At 43.0% G+C, this 22,570-nt stretch overlaps 1 protein-coding gene across 1 annotated transcript in view; it reads left to right on the top strand.

Moving 5' to 3' along the window:
- Window positions 1-22,570, top strand: part of HisCl1 (Histamine-gated chloride channel subunit 1) — a 511,142-nt gene that overhangs the window by 278,260 nt on the left and 210,312 nt on the right. The window contains exon 6 of the mRNA XM_067139191.2: window positions 1,709-1,807. Coding sequence (XP_066995292.2) covers window positions 1,709-1,807 — 99 coding nt within the window. The remainder of the gene's footprint in view (window positions 1-1,708; window positions 1,808-22,570) is intronic.

Genomic DNA, 22,570 nt, shown 5'->3' with positions numbered 1-22,570 from the left:
CAAATTTCACGTTGACAACATTGTTCACGTGAATCAAAGTGTTGTTTCCAGGTCGTTAAAAAATTCCTGAAAACCCATTCAGTAGAAGATCGACATCGCGCGGGACGCCCACGCAAAATAACAGCAGGTCAAGACCGGTTTATACACATATCTGCACGTAGACACCTTACACGCACAACTAATATTCTGCGCCACGAACTTCGAAGCGCCAGCGGCCAACGGAGTTATTCTAAGTACCCAAACTGTGCGGCGCAGTAGACTCCATAGATGGGAGACTGTATTTAAGAAGACCCCTCATGACTCCTCCACTTCGACATCATCACAGAGTGGCTCCAGTTCGATGGGCTAGAGCACAACGGACTTGGACGCGAGAACAATGGTCCAGACCATTGTTTACTGACAAAGTGCGAATTGGTTTACACAAGTAGAACTTCACCAGAAGCTTGGAGGTTCGGGGCAGGCATCTTATTCGACCACCGTACACCAATGGTTCATACTGAAGGAAATATGATGGCCACAGTGTACAAACACAACACTGTCCGACCCATAGTAAGTGGTTTTGCACATACTATAGGAGATAGGTTCACTCCACAGGACGATAGCGCTGTGAATTGATACCTGGACAGATCTGGGATCCACAGAATGGACTATTCACATTCTTCCCCGGACATGAAATGCACAGAGCATGCTTGGACCTTCCTTAAAATAGAAATTTCCAGCCATCTACATCCACTACTAACGATGCATGACCTTAAAGATGCTGTCTTCTTGGAATGGGATTATTTGCCTCAAGAAATGGTCAATGATTTGGTACTAAGCATGCCCTGTCACAATCAGAGTGCCTCAGGGTTCGTGCAAGACCAACACGTTATTGATTCATGCATGGGAGTACATTGAAAAAGTCTTTAGTTTGTAATGTTCTAACTGAGGAAGTTCCATAATTTCTTCGGATTGTCACATATTGAGTGCTTTTATTTTCACCCCCAAGTCCAAATTTATCCAGAATAATTAGTTTTTGTTGCATTTACCATTCTGAGTCTCCCATTCAATAATATAAAATCGGTTCCACCTCAACACAACCTAATCTGGTACAGGCCCAGCTTTCTTTAATGAGAGTAATTCTCCAATAGAAAATCGTGGGAGAATCGTCGGTGCCCTATTAGATACTTAGCGATGGGAACGCATTCTCACTGGGTCAAATATCTTTGATGTTTACCATCTTGCACCTACTTTAGAAGATGAACTTTACTTAATTTTATTTTGTTACTTAGAACTTAATTGAGTGATTTTCGCCTCATGGTTCAGAAATAGTTTCATAGCGTAACGTGACTTGTTATCAGTAGGGACAAAGTCAGTCTTACTGGGATGAATGTTGATCAAATTTTGGTGATACGTCGAAAAAATAAATGAATGTTGTCCAAAAAGCAGAATGTGCTTTGATATTTTTCTTGTGTTGCCATACTCATAAAAATAAACAATAAAACTTGATTTTCAAATAGCATTCGTATAAAACCATTGATTTATCTTTACTCACCAATTTCGATGTGCTGCGATGTATCCTTACTGACGCACCTTAACACTAAATACCAAACAAATCATCACCATATCAACTTACACACAAAGTATTTAAAGAAATAAATAAAATCCATTTACTTAAGTGAAAACTTTGTAACATACTTTCCTCATTCTAGTCTGTTATTCCTTCCAGCGTTCAGCCTGCAAGCCTCTGTGAACGTACTAGGCATCTCCACGGTGAACTATTCGCAGCTAATACTGTGACTTCTCCATCTTCCACACCTCTTACCAGGTATGATTAATTATAAAATAGTACCATTTATCAATAAATGAAATGACATTTTTCGTTTTGCATGCAATACCCTGTTTGATACTATTAGTGCTCCCTTTTGAATATTAGCCGTAAGAGGAAATAATCGTACTGAACACATAAGCCAATAAAATAACACTTAGAATGGAATCCATGCGGAGTGGAGTTATGTAACAGCTCGTCATATGAAAATAAATTGAGCAAGTTATGGTAAACGCCCGGTTATCCAGGTTAATGACGGGTAGAACATGCACGGAAAAACATGGATCATATGAAAATTATTAAGTTTTTGAGATCCGCCGCTATCAATGCTCCACACAAAATTTTCCAGCTTCTCTTTTCTTAAAAGTGAGGTCAGTTTGTACTCCTATTTCATAATTTTAGCAGCCTGCTTTACCTTCTCAAAAACTTTCTCTCTTTTGTTTTTATAATTATCAAGTATTGTATTGTTAAAAGGTTTTTCACGTACACTCATGTTCATAAAATAAAAAAACACCTTGAAAGTCTAGAGATAGGAAGTTCATATTCACAGGACATGTTCATTAGTATATTCTGCAGAAATGATTAGCATTTCAGTCACCTAGGTTCAGCATGTGTCCTGTTGCCTAGTAGGCACTGGCTCTTACATGGTCACTGATAACTTGTTCCATGCGTAATGGCATCGATGCGAATAAGGCGCGAATGGGATCCTGGATATAGCTATCCATGCTGCATTCGCCTGGTTTCACAGCTCATCTTTGGTGGTTGGCAATGGGTCACAGCGCCGCACCCGTCGTTTCACCACATCCCACACATTTTCGATTGGCAAAAAGTTCGGTGATCGGGTGGGCCAGGGCAACAGTCTGACATCCTGTGACAATAAGAAGGCACGTGTTCGTGCAGCAACATGTGGTCGCGAATAGTCTTGCTGAAATATAGCGTCTGGAGTGTTGTGCAGAAAGGGTACGGCTACGGGTCGCAGGATGTAATTCACGTAGGTCAAACTGGGCACAGTGCCCTGGACACGCACAACTGGTATATGTGGTTGTACCCAGTAGCACCCCACACCATAAGGCCTTGAGGTGGCGCTGTATGTCTTGTGCGAATGCAGTCAATGTAATGCCTTTAATGCCCTCTCTGCGGCGAACCAAAATGCGGCCATCATTTTCATAAAAACAGAACCTGGATTCATCGGAAAACACTATCTGCTGCCATTCCTGTCCCCAGTGACGTCGTTCCATACACAATTGCAGTCTAGCATGTTTATGCACATTAGTCAAAGGTAGGCGGAGAAGTGGACGACGCGCTGGTAATCCAGACTAGTGATGGGACATTCGATTCATTTTACTGAATCGATTCATTTGATTCCGTTCACGTTACTGAATCGATACAGTGATCCGATTCACGGCTCATTGGTCACCGCTCCTACTGCATCTGTGTAGTATGTGCTGGTAAGACAGCAGCAACAGCATTCAGTGCTCGCAGCTGCCATCTGGTCTTCATACTATGAACTCCTTTCTTAGAAAGAATGCTAGTTGCTCTAATACATCGAAGGTTTCCGGCGACGCAGGGTGGGAAAGGTTAGGATTAGGAAGGTAGCAGCCATGACCTGAATTAAGGTACAGTCCCAGCATTTCCTGGTGTGAAAATGGGGAAACTACGGAAAAACCATCTTAACGGCTGCCGACGGTGGGATTCGAACCCGCCATCCCCCGAATGCAAGCGCATAGCCACGCGGTAATAACCGCACGACAACTCGCTCAGTCATTTAAAAAAAAAGTATTTTTCTATCAGCTGAGGATTTTTTTAAATAGTCATATTTTGTATAGGCTACCCGAGATGTACAGTAGCCCGCTGGTTTTCTGATTCAACATACTGTTACTGCGTCTGTCCACATATGATTGAAGTCTTGTGCAACGATGTGACATACGAACTGAGAGAATACTGAGCCGTTCTTCCCAATATAAAACAGGTACTTTTGAGTGGTCATGAGCATGGCTCATAGTCATAGGGCAGGCTGGAGTCGAGTTTAATTGTCAAATGTCAACTAAGTTATAATACTAAGATTCATTAAACTAATAAATAGTATAACCTAATAGCCTACCTACTTACTAGCTACTTCAGAATTATGTTGTGACTACCTATTTAACACTGCAAATAAATCCATCTATTATTTAAACCTCCCTGTAAGATGAGGACAGTGAATGCAAATGGGTATTATTTTGAAAGGAGCTGAGCTCGAGAGTCCATTATAGCATACGATTTTTTCAGTGTAGCCGCGCTCGTTCACGATTCTTTCGATGTGCCATGGCTCACTGTATGTCTCGCTGCAGCGGAAGCTCGGCTCTCCGCGTGTCCAGTGAGCAGATAAGGAGCCGTGTGTATCATGTGTCTCACTGAGCCGCGCTCGTTCACGATTCTTTCGATGTGGCATGATTCACTGTCTCGCTGCAGCGGAAGCTCGGCTCCCCGTCAAGGTCCAGTGAGTGCGCCCCTCAGCACTGTCCGCTGGGAGTAAGCTGAATCGTGTGCCGTGAGCTCGCCGTTCCTGTGAATCGATTCACTCGGACACTTGAATGAATCGATACACTGCTTTGAATCATACATTCAGTAGCCAACACTAATCCAGACCGTAATAAACGGCGATGGACTGTCACTCCTGATAGTGTACGAAGTGTTACACTGTTTACTGTTGCGCCAGAGCCGAGGAGGGCTCAGATCTGGCCTGCAATGCCATCCGAATGAGGTGTCGATCTTTTCGCGGGGGAGGGGAGGTAGTCTGGGTGGTGTGACCAGAACCATCTCGTCGCATTCTACGGCCTTCTGTGAACCATTCTGTACACACCCATTGTACTGCCGACGCAATTCGTCCCACGCAAGCAGCAATTTCCCTAATGTATACATCACGTTCTCTCAAGCCAATAATGCGCCCCCTTTCACGGTACGGTTCTCGCATACGTCTGCGAGGCATCCTGCACGTCTGCTCAAGTCACACTGATCAATTACCTTCGGTTTATATCGACAACGGGAGTCTCAGGCACATTTTACCAGTCAGTGGAGGTGCACCGAGATATCGATGTGGACCTTGAACCTGAGGGCCGACATGGTTCAAATTCTAAACATTTCTTCAGAACATACGAGTGCACATGTTTTGTGAATATGAACTTCCCCTCTCTAGTGATTCAAGCTATTCCGGTTTTTATGAACATGAGTGTATTTATGCCATGACGAAATAAAACTGAAGATCATAGATTGATTAATAAGAGAAGGTTTATGACTTATAACAATGGATATTTTGTTAAGAAGGAAGCCATACTTTCGAGTATCAACTAAGTTAATGTAACTTTAAAAGTTTTCAGTCTGTCGAAAACACTAATTATAATACAAATAACACTATAACATACCTGCAGAAATACACACTATTAAACAAGGAATGATATGTTTCGGTTTACAAGAACATCCTTAGATTCTATCAAATCACCTTAAATCATGTGCATATATGTTCAATATCGTTTGCGTTGCATAAACATGTCAATTATTATAAATTGGTGATTTTATGATCAAGTAAGATATAATACCAATATGAATGGTCCGTTATTGGACATTATAAATTTTCCAGTTAACTCATTCCTGTTTGCCAGCGTTTCGCCCCCGTGTGCTAGGCTGGGCTCATCAGTTCGTAGCTAGCACACCTACCAAGACGCTGACTAGTACATACCGTGGAGGCCACTGCGTAGGCTAAATGTAGCCACCGACAGTGCCAATGCACTATGAGAGAATTTGTCTCCTTATTAAAAATTGATGCCTGCTTGGCCATCAGATGATATAGATGTTGATTCTCATAGGGAATCTGAAATATTTGTTCCGAATGAGTAAATTTATAATACCAATATAAATAGTGCATTGGCACTGCCGGTGACTACAATTAGCCTATGCAGTGGCCTCCACGGTATGCACTAGCCAGCGTCTTGGTAGGTGTGCTAGGTACCAACTGATGAGCCCAGTCTAGCACACGGGGGAGAAACGCTGGCAACCAGAAATGAGTTAGCTGGAAAATGTATAATGTCCAATAACGGACCATTTATATTGGTATTATAAATTTACTCATTCGGAACAAATATTTCAGATTCGCTATGGGAATCAACAGCTATATCAAGTAAGATATATTATGAACTAGCATTTGTACCCGTTCTTCGCACGGAAATTTGCAGTAGATTACATGTTACTTTCAGGAATTTATGCGAAGTAACATGGCGCTATTCACACCTTTAATGCGACATGTCAAAATGATATTTTCGTACGAAAGCGCGTGGCAGTAACGTGCAATATGGTGAAGCTGAACAAAGTCGAGAGAGAATGATGACGATTTCCGAATTTATTGTACGGTACAGTTCCTGGTCCGAAGTTGTGGGAAATTCTCCATGGTTCTCAGGTTGCAAATTGTATGTCTGACTACTGGCGTGGCACTCTGACATACAGTAGATAATATCTCCTTTAATACTGTATATGTTCTATCGGAAAGAGTAAATTGGCTTTTTAGTATTTTTCGATCCCCACCTTTAAGTGACATGTGCTACAGGACTCGGATTAAAGATCCAAATTTTCGTAATCATCTGCGTTATTATCCGTCGTACGATAAATACGTGCATGGCATAAAGGAATGGAAAAGATATATTCTTAAACGTTTGTTGCATACAGTCTTTTGACAGACCTAATGCTAGCGAAAATATTTGAAAATATCTTCCTATAAATACCAACTCCATGTGATTGCCAATCCTGAGTGAGTAGAATCAAAATACGTGGTTTGGTTGATATAAGTCCAGCATATTTCCACTTTTAGAAATATACTAACAGATAGATAACCAGACAGACAGTCATACAGACATACACACTGGCACCAAAAGGAAAAGATCTTCCTCATGTTACCTTGGTGTTCAGATACATTAGGTGGGGATAATTTTAAAGCCGAGAGAAATATGATGCATCCTCTGATTTTCTTCTGTTGTGGATCCTTCAAATAACTGTACTTCTGCGAGGGTGTCCGTCACTGGCTGCAGATTTTTGCAAGTTGCTTTCCGTTGCACCGACACGGATAGGTCTTGTAGCGACGATGGAACAGGAAGGGGCTAGGAGTGGGAAGGAAGTGGCCGTGGCCTTAATTAAGGTTCAGACCCAGCATTTATCCTGGTGTAAAAATGGGAAGCCACGGAAAACGATTTTCGGGCTGCTAACAGTGGGATTTGAACCAACTATCTCCCGAATACTGGATACCGGCCGCACGTAAGCGGCACTGGCTGCAGAGCATGAAGCCTACAGGGAAGAGTAATTTTCTCCGTCATTTGAAGAGTAAGCGAAATTATGTACATAACAAAAATTAGTTTAAAGAAAGGGGCGTTTCACATGTAGCCTACAGATTTTACATAAGTTATAATGAATAGTGTAAGAGAAAATTGAAAAAAAATTCTGGTCTTCCTATAAACTCTCAGTCTATTCAGTGATTTGTAAATTATATGCATATCCAAACCTGCTCCTAGATGAGTAAACTATAGATATGAAGTTTGGCTGAGATATAACAAATAGTGTAAGAGAAAATTGAAAACACTATTCTGGTCTTCTTCGAAGCCTCAGTCCATCTAGAGATTTTTAAATGATATCCATACTGAAACCTGCTCCTGGAGAGTATACTCTAAATATGAAGTTTGATCGAGATATAATCAATAGTGTAAGAAAATGAAAGAATATCATATGGTCTTCGTATAAATCCCCAGTTTATTCAGTGGTTCTTAAATGATATGCATTTCGAAACCTGCTTCTGGATGAGCAGACTCTAAATATGACGTTTGGTGGAGATTTATTCAGTCGTTTACCCGTGATTGTGGAACAAACAGACAAGCAAACAAACAGACACGAAAGCTAAAAACTACTGATGGGATCTTGAATTCACCTGAAACGGATAAATATGTCAAAATTTGGCGAAGTAAATGACATTACAGACAACGGACCCCCTAGAATTTTATACATAAGATGTACTAGTCCTCCAGTGTCACTTTAGTAACTTTAAGAACGTTTTCTGTATTTTCTAAGCTGCTAATTGTCCGTTAGCTGCGTTTCCGCTTAAAACAACACAATGTTCACCCTCTGCTCAAGCGTCAACCACCCTTTGTCCACCATGCTGTAAAACTGGAAGCCAGTACGTATGCGTGACATGTGCTGCTGTCTGTCGATTCAGACGTGAAATAAACATTCTGTCCACATAAGGACATGGTTATGAACCCAGATTTACATATTTTATAAACCATTTTCGGTGTAAGACATTTCGTGCACTAGGTATATTCTAACCGTGCTTGCCTTGGTGAGAAACTCTGAGCTGTCACGTCCGAATACATTTAAACAAATCTTGGAATATCTAATTAAATATGTTGTCATTGTTGTCGTGGATTATATTGATGTCTTTAGTCATCAGCCTCGTGTAATTATATGTATGCAAACTGAGTGATAACCGGTGTTATGGTGGGCTGTATAGTAGTGGGTGTTTTAATAATGCGTCTTATTGTTGTAACTTCTGTATAGTTGTGTTGCTATAATTATTGAACCTTGGGTTGAAATGCCAGCCTTGAGGTGTACAGATAGTGTGCCTAACTATTTCCGGAGTCTCTGATTTCGATTCCACGCCAGTCCAGTGATTTCAGTTCTGGACTGAGAACAATTGAGGAACTGCCTTATATGAGAGGCAGTCGACCCGGTCACGAAAACCAAGCAATACGTTTGAGAAAGTCGCCACTGGCACTCCAGTATCTTTAGGCCATCTGGCTGGACATCAGTCGTTGCGGCAGGCCAAGGCCCTTAAGGGCTGTTGTGCCACGGGTTTCCTTTTCGTCTGTTTTGTTAAGATGTACGCTCTGGAACGTAAGGAGTGTAAAAACTTAGAGAAAAGCTCTCTGAATACTGCCACCGAAATTTACCGTGGTCTGGAATCAAACCTCTAAACTCTAATTTCGAAGATCTATTACGGACCTGGCCTTTGGTAGGAAGGTGGATTTGTGGCGGCATCAGGAAGAATGAACTCGCCCCACATACAGAACACACCCTTGTGCACGATGCAACATTGCATCAGGGTATAGCTTGCTAGACTAGCGTCATTCGGCTGCGTGGAGTGAGCATGAGCATCACGCCTGTTTGTGTCTTGTTGGTGTAATCACTGTAACCTATCTCACATGCAAAGGTGTACTAAAACTGTGTGTGGTGTAAATAAATCTTATTATCCATGAGGACTGGTTTATTTATGAACGATGTGGAGCTGTCTACAACCAAGACTCCATAAATGGTGACCCCGAGTATGGAGAACACGCTCATACCATAACCTATCTTGGACCACGTGCTTCACCACAGATCACGGTATGTTACCACACTTTATTTCAAAGAGGCATTAGACTGTTTACTTCATTGGAACTACCACCTCTTCCGAGTATGAAACCAATTCGACAAACGACAAAAACAGTCGCCAGAATCCTAACGGCCGTCGGTGATACGCATCGCTTCAGTCCGCACGCGGCAACTTTACGCCACTTCTCTTTGTTACGCCGCATCTGCTACTCTTCAAGAACGCAACATATCATTTAAAAACTTGTATGTATATAACCCACGTTTTACTTGTTCCGGAATATTGCAAATTATTCACAACATAAATTCGTTGTGAAGTTGTACGAACATCACAAAGAAATGTATAGGCCTACAATGGACAGTACCTAGTTTTCTAACCATAGTTACAATCTTGGTGTTAAATTGATGTACGTAATCCAGCAGTCTTCTGTGCAATTTTCTTTCTATTTTTGCTAATTAAGGCCTAAGATACAGACTACTCCACAACATAGGCCTACCCTATTTGCTGTTCAAACAAGTAAAATTACTTTAAAATAACCTACTTCTCATGCATTACAACTGCTTGAATTGTTGTACTATATATATAAAAATCGTAATCGTGCCTTTTAGTGGTTTCTAAGTTGTTACATTACAGGTATAACATACAGTTGCATTATATGGACATTCCTCAAGACTTAAAATGGACATTGGAACCCACGGTTTATGCTTAATATTTTCATTTATAACCAAAATCAGTGTGTAACATCTGCAAGATTATTTTGTTAACTTATAGTTTATATGTTTGTGAATCTCATATCATATGCTAGGCCTACCTGCATAATATTTCGTTTCCAGCTAACCTATAAGATTGTTTCAAACCATTTGTAAATTTGTGCTTGTGTTGCTCATCCTCACATCTTCATTCACTTACACACACAACTACACATCGTACCTCTGACTACTTCTTTGTCACCTTGTCCGGTATTTTCAGAATTCTTTTTCTCCTTGCCCTTGTGTTGTGTACCCATCTTGATTATGGCGGAGGATCGATTAAAAGCTTTGGAGGAACAAAATAACAACTTGCAGAACCAACTCCAACAACTTATTGCTTTGACGAAGCCTTTGCAAGAGCAGAACGAAGCATTACTAGCCCGGCTCCAGGAGCATGAGTCTACTGGTACCGATGCTACATCTAGCAATGTTGGCCAAGTTGCCAAAATCTCTGCAAAGCTACCACCGTTTTGGTATGACAGACCAACTGTTTGGTTCGCCCAGGTTGAGACTCAATTCAGGCTCGCAGGCATCACGGCCGACCAGACTAAATTTGATAATGTAATTTCACAGCTTGACACCAAGGTCATAGCCGAGGTAGAAGACATTGTCATTAACCCTCCTACCACAGGACGTTACGAAAAACTAAAATCTGAACTAGTCCGTCGTCTTTCCGTATCCGAAGAGCAACGAGTTCGCCAACTTCTTGGTGACGAAGAACTCAGCGATAGGAAACCATCACAATTTTACGTCACTTAAAGTCATTAGCCGGTAGCTCACTTCATGACGAAAGTATATTAAAACAACTTTTAATGCGTCGACTACCCCAGCACTTGCAGGCTATATAAGCGGCCCAGTTAATGCCTCTAGCTGATATAGCAGAGCTTGCAGACAAGATCTTGGAACTTTCACCTACTGTCACACCACCATATAGCCACTTGGCCGTACATGCTACAGCTGCGCCGAACACTTTAGCTGCCCAGATGGAGGAATTGACACGTAAAGTCGATGCCCTGGCCCGTAACCAGCCCCGAGGCTGGAGTCACAGTAAAAGGAGATCTAAAAGCCGTGACCGTTCCCTTACTCCACAGAGTACCACAAAAAGTTCCAAGATAAAGCTGTAAAATGTACTAGTCCCTGTTCCTGGCAGGCGGAAAACGGAACGAACAGCCAGTGAAGACGGCAACTGTCTGTTCTACATCGGGCCGCCGTCTATTTATTTTTGATCAGAATACCAAAGCAAAATTTCTGATTGACACCGGATCTGACCTTTGCTGTTTCCCGCGTAAGCTTCTGGGAAGCACTTGCAAAGCTTCTGGGTATGAGCTGAGCGCTGCAAACGGTAGTACAATCAGGACATATGGTAGCCTTTCCATGAACCTCAACCTTGGTTTACGTCGTGACTTTCGCTGGCAATTTGTCATTGCTGATGTTAGCACAGCCATCATTGGTTCTGATTTTCTGGCTTACTATAACTTACTCCCTGACTGCCGTAACAGATGCCTCCTCGACGGCACCACCGGCCTACATGTTAAGGCATCTGTAGCCTCTATCGAACAGGCCAGCGTAAAGACTGCTGCAGTATCCACCGACTCACCTTTCAGCATGTTGCTCGCTGAGTTTCAGTCCATTACTCGCCCACCTGGGATCCAACGTGATATTAAACACAATACTGTACATCACATTAGGACAACCGAAGGCCCACCAGTCTCTTGTCGACCTCGTCGTCTAGGACCCCAAAAATTGCAGATAGCGAAGAATGAATTCGAGGACATGGTAAGGTGTGGTACAGCGAGACCTTCTAATAGTCCCTGGTCCTCACCCTTGCACCTTGCACCTAAGCGGGACAAGTCATGGCGTCCATGTGGCGATTACCGGGCATTGAATGCAAGAACAATACCCGACCGCTACCCGGTACGACACATAGGAGATTTTTGCCATAACATTGCTGGGTCAACCATTTTCAGTACATTTCACCTTATCAAGGCCTACCAACAGATTCCAATTCACCCCAGTGACATTTGCAAAACAGCCATAACAACCCCTTTTGGGCTGTTTGAATTTCCCTATATGTCGTTTGGGTTACGAAATGCTGGACAAACTTTCCACCTTTTTATGGATGAGGTCACTAGAGATTTAAACTTCTGTTTCCCGTATATCGACGATATCCTGGTGTTCTCACGGGATGCTGAAGAGCATATGCACCATCTCCGCATACTTTTCCAGAGATAAGCTGATTACGGTGTAGTCATAAATCCATCCAAGTGCGTATTAGGTGCAAGTGAGGTAACCTTCTTGGGCTATCGGCTCTCAAAGGACGGTACAAAACCTCCACCAGAGAGAATTCAGTCTCTCTTGGAATACCCTCTACCGAAGACTGTCCAGGGCCTCCGCCGGTTCCTGGGCATGGTCAACTTCTACAGACGTTTCCTACCACATGCGGCTGAATTGCAGGCGCCGTTGGTGAACGTCCTAGCCAATTCTAAGCTTAAGGGTTCTAAACCTGTCCCCTGGACTCCAGAATTGCAACGTGCTTTCCACGAATGCAAAGAAAGCCTAGCGCAAACCACTCAACTCGCTCATCCATTGCCAGATGCGCCTCTAGGTCTCTTTACCGATGCATCAAATACTCAAGTTGGAGCGTGTTTGCAACAGAAAGTTGGACACCATTGGCAGCCCCTAGCATTTTTCACTAAGAAGCTTTCAGCGCGTCAAACAACGTGGCCGGCCTATTACAGGGAACTGTTAGCTGTGTACGAGGCTGTCCAGCATTTCCGCTATATACTGGAAGCACAACAATGCACCATATATACGGACCACAAGCCTCTGCTTTATGCATTTTCTCAACGCAGAGAAAAACTACCCCCAGCCCAACTAAATCAGCTGTCCTTCATATCCCAGTTCACAACTGATATTCAGCATATAAAGGGAGCAGATAACGTTGTCGCCGATACAATGTCTCGTGTTGAAGCCATCTCACTAGAAGATGACTACGCTGCGCTGGCTCGATCCCAAGCGGACGATGACGAACTCAAAAAGCCTTATTGCATGGTGGTACGTCGCTGACATTAGAAAAAGTAACCCTTCCGGGCACCACGACTACCATTGTATGCGATACATCAACAGGAAAACCACGTCCGTTCCTGACACTTCCTTTTCGACGCAAGTTCTTTGACAAGCTCCATAACTTAAGCCACCCAGGTATTCGAGCCACCTCTCGTCTAGTCTCAGATAGATTTGTTTGGCCATCTATTCAGAAAGACACTCGTGCCTGGACTCGTGCTTGTTTGTCCTGTCAACGCAATAAAGTGACGAGGCATAATACACTGAATGACAGTGACAATGCAACACCAAGGAGGAGTGGTTCGAAAGGGATGAAAGTTGGGGAAAAAACAGAGACGGCACGGATGAATAATTGATGTTTATATCAAACCGATATGCAGGTTACACAATGCGCACGGCATCGACTCAGTAGGATGTAGGACCACCGCGAGCGGCGATGCACGCAGAAACTCGTCGAGGTACAGAGTCAATAAGAGTGCGGATGGTGTCCTGAGGGATGGTTCTCCATTCTCTGTCAACCATTTGCCACAGTTGGTCGTCCGTACGAGGCTGGGGCAGAGTTTGCAAACGGCGTCCAATGAGATCCCACACGTGTTCGATTGGTGAGAGATCCGGAGAGTACGCTGGCCACGGAAGCATCTGTACACCTCGTAGAGCCTGTTGGGAGATGCGAGCAGTGTGTGGGCGGGCATTATCCTGCTGAACCAGAGCATTGGGCAGCCCCTGAAGTTACGGGAGTGCCACCGGCCGCAGCACATGCTGCACGTAGCGGTGGGCATTTAACGTGCCTTGAATACGCACTAGAGGTGACGTGGAATCATACGCAATAGCGCCCCAAACCATGATGCCGCGTTGTCTAGCGGTAGGGCGCTCCACATTTACTGCCGAATTTGACCTTTCTCCACGCCGACGCCACACTCGTCTGCGGTGACTATCACTGACAGAACAGAAGCGTGACTCATCGGAGAACACGACGTTCCGCCATTCCCTCATCCAAGTCGCTCTAGCCCGGCACCATGCCAGGCGTGCACGTCTATGCTGTGGAGTCAATGGTAGTCTTCTGAGCGGACGCCGGGAGTGCAGGCCTCCTTCAACCAATCGACGGGAAATTGTTCTGGTCGATATTGGAACAGCCAGGTTGTCTTGCACATGCTGAAGAATGGCGGTTGACGTGGCGTGCGGGGCTGCCACCGCTTGGCGGCGGATGCGCCGATCCTCGCGTGCTGACGTCACTCGGGCTGCGCCTGGACCCCTCGCATGTGCCACATGTCCCTGCGCCAACCATCTTCGCCACAGGCGCTGCACCGTGGACACATCCCTATGGGTATCGGCTGCGATTTGACGAAGCGACCAACCTGCCCTTCTCAGCCCGATCACCATACCCCTCGTAAAGTCGTCTGTCTGCTGGAAATGCCTCCGTTGACGGCGGCCTGGCATTCTTAGCTATACACGTGTCCTGTGGCACATGACAACACGTTCTACAATGACTGTCGGCTGAGAAATCACGGTACGAAGTGGGCTATTCGCCAACGCCGTGTCCCATTTATCGTTCGCTACGTGCGCAGCACAGCGGCGCATTTCACATCATGAGCATACCTCAGTGACGTCAGTCTACCCTGCAATTGGCATAAAGTTCTGACCACTCCTTCTTGGTGTTGCATTTGCTCTGTCAGTCAGTGTATATCTCCTTTGGGGAATTTCGGAGCACCCACAGGCCGCTTCAGCCACATTCACTTGGATATTGTTGGTCCACTGCCTGTCTGCGAAGGCTATAATTATATCCTCACTGCTGTTGACAGATTTACTCGCTGGCCAGAGGCATGGCCGATGCGCAGCATCACTGCTGAAGAAACAGCAGATACGCTAATAAGTGGTTGGATCTCCCGATTTGGTCTCCAATCTCGTATAACTACTGACCAAGGAAGACAATTCGAGTCTACACTCTTTCGCAGACTTATGACACAATTTGGTACAACAAAAATCCGTACAACCAGCTACCACCCATCCGCTAACGGCATGGTGGAGCGTCTTCATAGACAGCTGAAAGCTTCTCTGATGTGTCATAGTGCAACGTGGATAAAAGCCTTACCCCTAGTATTACTTGGCATGCGTGCGGTTCTTAAGGAAGATCTGAAAGCTTCCCCCGCCGAACTAGTTTTTCGGGAGCCTCTACGCCTCCCTGGGGAAATGGTTACTTCTTCGCCCAGTCCCCCTACTCCACTTGACCCTGCGGATTTTGTAAATCACCTAAGGAAGGTAATGGCCGAACTAAGACCTGTTCCTGCCTCCCGCCATAGTCAAGAGAAAATATTCGTCTTCAAAGACTTGGCAACTGCCTCCCATGTTTTCCTGAGAGTTGATCATGTGAAGCCTCCCTTGCAACCCCCATACTCTGGTCCTTACCCTGTAGTCAGCCGTAATGAGAAGACTTTGACGCTAATGATCGGAAACAAGGAAGTAGTAGTGAGTACAGACCGTGTGAAACCAGCATACATAGAAACAAACCTTGCTGTTCCTACCCGCACCAACACACCTGACACATCTGCTACCCCCATTTCACCCAGTCAACCTAGCACTTCTTTTACACCTGACTTACCTGATGCGTCATCACCACCCAGAAAGTACACAACACGATCAGGACGCAGAGTTCGCTTTGCCCGTCCATTCGATTTGTGAACTTTCCTTCTCCGTGAGGGGGGGGGGGTGATGTGGCGGCATCAGGAAGAATGAACTCGCCCCACATACAGAACACACCCTTGTGCACGATGCAACATTGCATCAGGGTATAGCTTGCTAGACTAGCGTCATTCGGCTGCGTGGAGTGAGCATGAGCATCACGCCTGTTTGTGTCTTGTTGGTGTAATCAGTGTAACCTATCTCACATGCAAAGGTGTACTAAAACTGTGTGTGGTGTAAATAAATCTTATTATCCATGAGGACTGGTTTATTTATGAACGATGTGGAGCTGTCTACAACCAAGACTCCATAGATTCTTGAAATCAAGATCGCTAGCTTTAATTACTCACTGGCATTGTACGATATATGCCTTTGCTGGCAGGACCTAGTGTTCACACTGCACTATGTCTTCTGGTATAGGCTAAAGCAATTTTGTTACTTTCATAGATCTGTTTCTGTCTTATTCTTGGCTTTGACAATATGCAAGTGACTGAGGTATGAGCGATGCTAGTAATGCCAATCCTTATGCAGCCACTCCCTGCTATGAATAGTGTGAAAGTGTTGCTCATAGGGTCAGTTGGTGTATGCATTTCAGTGGGCTTGGCAGACTGATATGTAATAGCAACTCTGGCTCGGTGAGGATAGCAACGGGAAACTACCTCACTCCTCATTTCCCTAGTACGCCTCTTCAGTGATGCCTAGGCCATCTATGACAGCTGATGGCAGAGCTGTTGAGGATCCCACCAGCGGCATCGCTGACGGACTGTACGATATACGGTAAAACATCTAAGCCGTTAAAGACATAGAAAATCTTATTTCATTTTCATTAATGGTAGTAAGGGTTTCATAACATAACATGCAGTAGTTTTCCAGTGTGTCAATAACTGATGCTTTAACGATACTAAAATTGGTTCGTTGAAGTGGAGATATCCCCACCTGTACCAAGCATTAGGCCTACAATATTGCTCGTACGTAAAATTCATGGGTGAACGTATTTTCAAAATCAGAGAGAATGGAAAATATTCTTGCGTACGTAATTTATCAGCCGCGGGATGTCCTGTTAAAATTAATTATTACGTAGGTGACCAAGGCTACATATGAATCACGGCCAATTCACATCCCAGTTTTTCATTTTTCTTGTACTTACACCAGATGCAGGTCTTTCCATTTGACTCCCGTAAGCGACCTGCGCGTCGTGATGAGGATGAAGTGATAATGAAGACGACACATATACCCAGCCCCCTAGGGAGCGGAATTAACCCATTATGGTTAAAATTCCCTACCCTGCCGGGAATCGAACCCGGGATCCCTATGACCAAATGCCAGCACGCTAACCATTTAGCCATGGAGCCGGACACTTGCATACAGGATAACAGTGTTTTTGAAGTTTTACTTACAGTTCAAGTGGGCCGATGCCCTAGATGTTAGTGCCCTTAAAGCAACAATAATTCAATTTGAAGTGAAGACCTAATTCCTTCGAACCCGTCAACTTTTCTTTTCTTCGTTAGTTAGTTATCTATAAAGCCAAGCTAGGGTCGTACCTAAATTAAGAACACGGTCACTTCTTTGTCAATTCTATCCCATCGTCGCTAAAAAGTCTGTCTGACTTGGTGAGACGTTACACTAAGAGCAAGAAAGAAAATGCAGGAATTTTGTATACCTACAATTTTCATTCATACAGGGTGAGTTAAACGTCCAGTTACACTAGCCCATAATAAAAAGTAATGTGTAGATATTTCTTAAAATATCAATTTTATAAACAGTCGCTCAACACCGTAACTGACAATAGAATTCTTAAGTCGAAGTCGGCTTTCATTGTTATTCATTATTTCATTATTCCCGTTCGGTTTAGTCGGGAGAGCAATACAATGGCGGATTCAAGTGATTTCAGGGTTGAAGAAAGTTTGATGGCTTGCGTGTGGGTTCACGAACGTTCAACAGCGTGTAACACAATGGAAGACGTTATAATCGACTTTGCTGTGCGTTCTGTGGAAGCATCGCCATCGCGACAAACGTTACTGGTGTACAAAGGAAAAGCCTTTATAACGGGAAGTGTTCGTGATACACCACGTAGCACTCGCGCGGAGACTTGCGCTGCAGTAGCAGAATCAATTCAACCATAGCCGATAAAGTCAACTCGCAAACGTTCTGTGGAGTTAGACGCTCCGCGATCGACTATGATGCAGTAACTGAGTTGAGAGATCGTGACATGGGGCAACCTGTGCAAGCGTGAGAAATAATACTTGTGTGGACGATTAAAATAAACGTTCTGTTCTCTGAGGGAAAGTTTTGTTTGTTTGTATGTTTGTTTGTTTGTTTGTTTGTTCCTGGTAAAAGTACAATCTGCTGTTTCAAAATGACATTGAAAGCAATCCGCCGCATATTATGGTTTAGGCAAGGCTGACAGCCGACCGTCTGCTTGGTCTATATTTTTCCTTATGGCCATGTCAATCAGCACACGTACCTGCAAATGATTAACGAGTGGTTGCTTCTGGAATTAACGGCCATAGGAATTGCTGACATCATTATATTCCAACAGGATGGTGCACAGTGTTATTTAGCTCTGAGTGCCAGCAGACGGCTGAACGAACTGCTTCGGAACCGCTAGATCGGACATGGATCATAAGACTTCCCTGTCCCATAGCGACTTCACCACACCAGACAATGCACGCTGGGGTCTTTTTAAAGAAGAGATGCGTAAACGGCAATATGTAAATAAAGATCAGCTGAAGAACGGAGTTCGAACATAAGTTCAAAGGATCACCCTTGTTATTCTGCAGCGGATGCACAATAGAACATGCCGACACATAAACTTTTGCGTCGAAGATGGAGAGATGCACACACGGATCTCCATAAGAGAGGTTTGTCTGCATCTAACTGTACATACTGTATATCGTGTAAAGGGACTTTTCGCCCACCCTGTAGCAATATGCCTGGTGATTCATTTTACTCGACAACCCACGAATGGATAAGTACATTCGAATTAATTCCACTCTCGGAAAGTACTGGACCGATTATAGAAACAATACTTATAGTAAATACTGTACAACTTCATTATAGACCGTGTCCGACTCGTTGGTTGAACGGTCAGCGTACTGGCCTTCGGTTCAGAGGGTTCCGGGTTCGATTCCCGGCCGGGTCGGGGATTTTAACCTTCATTGGTTAATTCCAACGGCACGGGGGCTGGATATATGTGTTGTCTTCATCATCATTTCATCCTCATCACGACGCGCAGATCGCCTACGGGAGTCAAATAGAAAGACCTGCACCTGGCGAGCCGAACCCGTCCTGGGATATCGTCCTGGAATATCCCGGCACTAAAAGCCATACGACATTTCACTTCATTTCATTATAGACCGTTATGACTTTAAGCGTTCAGTCTGCGACCCTATCTGAATTAACTATGAGTTTTCAGAGTCCTCTATTTCTTAACAGTTCTGTAACAATTAAGTCATTAAATATTGAATTTAATCATCATCGCATTTATTTCCCTCTACTCCTCTTACCAGCCATGGGCGAGCCCATTATTCTCCTTGGTAATCTATCCTCCTCCATTCGCTCCACTTAACTCCATCACGAAGCAGGTTTATACGTAAAACTTCATTCATGGAGATTATTCCTAAGTTGTCCTTTATCTCCTCGTTCCGAACAAACTCCTGCAAACGTTCCTACCTGTTTGTACCTGCAATCTTTCCCGCTACATTCACGTCCGCCACTTCGAACTTATGAATAAGGTATCCTTTGTCCACCCAGATTTCACTCTCGTACAGTAAAGTTGGTCTGAACACAGACCGATGTAAAGATATTTTCGTCCGGTGGCTAAGTTCTTTCTTACAAAATATCCTTAAGCGCAATTGTGATCTCATTGCATTAGCTTGGTTGCAAATAAATTTGCAGCGCAAACAATTAAAATGCTCGGAGCAGAACTGAGAACAATTCCATTTAAAAATTATAATGTTAGTGTAAGTATATACGCGGTTATTGACATCCTGGGAAGTAACTGAACGTATGTGGTGAGCCAGTTATTACTATTACTGAAAATGAAAAGAGATTTTTCTATGTTCTTAACTGTTTAGAAGTTTTTTTGTTTATCAATCCTGCATGATTAGCTGGATCGTGTAGATCTCTTGTGCGTTCTCTAACAAAGCATAATTGCACACTAGGTCAAGACAGGTTCACACTCTTCGGCTGAAGTGGGGGAAAACACCATCATGCATAAACCACAATGGTCACGCCATCGTAATAGGAGCATTTTTAAACTGAACTGGCAAGCATTGTTGCGGAAAAATAAGGATCGGTAAATCACGCTGAGGATACATGAGGATAAACTAAACTATCAACCGTAATAACACAACAAAGAATAACTGAAAACTTTATCTGCGGATTTCTTTCTGTAAACTCACCTGAGGTCTCGTACGCCCACACGTCAACGTTCTATTGAAGACATCTATGAACCTATCAGAAGATAAATAGGCTTTGTCAGTAAATAGAGTGGAACATGGAATATTATTAAAGAAATTGGAGGGAATAGGATTGGACGTAAGGGTTACACGTGGGGTAAAACATTTCTAAATTCAAGGGTTCAGAAAGTCAAAGTAGGAATTAACGTATCGCAGGAAGAGAAAGTTTGGAAGGGAATTTCTTAATATACGTAAATGATTTAGGGAACAATATAACATCAAAAATAAGATTGTATGCAGATGACATAATTGTTTACAGGGAAATAAATACCATTGAGGATTGTTCAGAATTACAAAGGGACCTTGAGAGTATCCAACAATGGGTTGAAAAGAATAACATGAAGGTTAATGGAGGCAAATCAACTGTTACAACATTTACAAACAGGAGTTTTAAAACTGAATTTGAATATACTTTGGATGGGGTAGTTATCCCAAAAGATGGCAAGTGCAAATACTTAGGTGTAAGATTTGAAAGTAATTTGCATTGGAAGGCTCATGTGGATGACATTGTTGGGAAAGCATACAGATCGTTACATGTCATAATGAGGCTACATAAAGGATGCAACAAAGAATTAAAAGAGAAAAGTTACTTAAGTATGGTTCGTCCATTATTGGAATATGCAAACAGTGTTTGGGATCCTCACCAAGAATAACTAATAAAAGAAATAGATAGTGTGCAGAGGAAAGCAGCAAGATTTTTAACAGGGGATTTCAGGAGAAAGAGTAGTGTATCAGAAATGTTAAAGAAACTAGGGTGGGAAACTTTAAGTAAGAGAAGGGAGAAAACAAGACTTATGGGTTTATATAGAGCCTATACAGGAGAAGCAGCATGGGGAGATATCCGTGAGAGGCTTCAGTTGGAAAATAATTATATCGGCAGGACTGACCACAAATATAAAATTAGAAGGAATTTTAGCAGAAGCGATTGGGGTAAATTTTCATTCATTGGAAAGGGTGTGAAGGAGTGGAACAGTTTACCAGGGGTAGTGTTTGATCCTTTTCCAAAATCTGTACAGATATTCAAAAAGAGAATAAACAGCAACAGAGAAAATAAATGAAGTGTTAGAGGGCATTCGACCAGTGCAGGTTATTGTAAATAAAAAATGTGTGTGAATAAATTAATTCCATCCCCTGGTCTAAGGAGTTTGGACAGCCAAAGTAGGGGACTGCCTGTAGGGGTGAAGTACAGTGGGGACTTCGAGGGCCCTGGGATCGCTACGGTAGCTGTGAAGGCCCTTCAGGAACTCTGAAAAGTGGTGGTAAAAGTGGCTCTGGTTAAGACGCAGCAGGTCGTTATGCTACTTAGATTCCAGAATGGGTAAAGAAAAGAAAAAGTAAATAAATGCAATGTAAATTTTAATCTTATAGCAGTTGTACAGTATCATTTGAAGTAATTCCACATACTGTATATCAGATGATTATATTTGTAAGTAGTACAGGAGATATTGTAAGTAGAATTTTGTAAACAATGTAAATTTATTAAGGATGAGCTGTGTGTTTAATAGAAAAAAATGTTAGCGTAAATTATATAATATTGTATTATAGGAAAATTTTATTCTCTTGTTAATTTAATATTTAGTGCTTGACAATAATGTATTTTAGTGTACCATTTGCCACCGAGGTAAACACCTCATTAGCAAATAAAGAGATTTTGATTTGATTTGATTTGATTTGATTTGATTTGATTTGATTTGATTTGAAATAACAATCTGCTGAAGAACAAACGGTGACGAGTGAGGGTCTAATATGTCCACTTATATAATTGCTGTTACCAGATACATTCACATGGTGCAAACGGGTGCCCTCCTTGTACATTATACCAATGAAATGGGTTGCCAAGATGTAAGCGTCACACATTTGGAGTGAGAAATCATCACAGCGGCAGTAATTTACTTTCGAGAATTTTTGTCACCGTCCCAAGAATATTTTCTTCCACTTAAGAGTGGACACCTCGACCCATGGGCAGTAATTTACTTTCGAGAATTTTTGTCACCGTCCCAAGAATATTTTCTTCCACTTAACAGTGGACATCTCGACCCATACGGCGAAGGTAGATTCCATTATATTTAATTCGGCTGCTTGTTTTGTAAAACGTGCGTGTGTTAGGCAACTTCCTGTATGGAAACATTTTCTGAACAACACCTCTCCTGCATTTTCCTCAGTAAGTTTAACTTATATATTAGTTATATATCGGTGTACTCTACCCTCAAAAATACTTGTAATGATACGTGCAGGATGTAAAATGTTCTCATTCTCATGCAACGAGTACACTAATTAGTTGAGTACAGCCCCATGCTATACCAGAGTGTTTAAGGGAACCTATCCAGCTTCGGCGTTCACTCCATCAGAATCAAAAGCAAACACCTTCGGTGTGGTAAACCATTCAATGCGATCACATTTGTAAAGCGTGGTGATTCAATATGCACTCTTGCGCAGT

The sequence above is a fragment of the Anabrus simplex genome, chromosome 2 (genome assembly GCF_040414725.1).
Source record: "Anabrus simplex isolate iqAnaSimp1 chromosome 2, ASM4041472v1, whole genome shotgun sequence".
NCBI lineage: Eukaryota > Metazoa > Arthropoda > Insecta > Orthoptera > Tettigoniidae > Anabrus > Anabrus simplex.
This window is presented reverse-complemented; position numbering and strand designations above follow the sequence as displayed.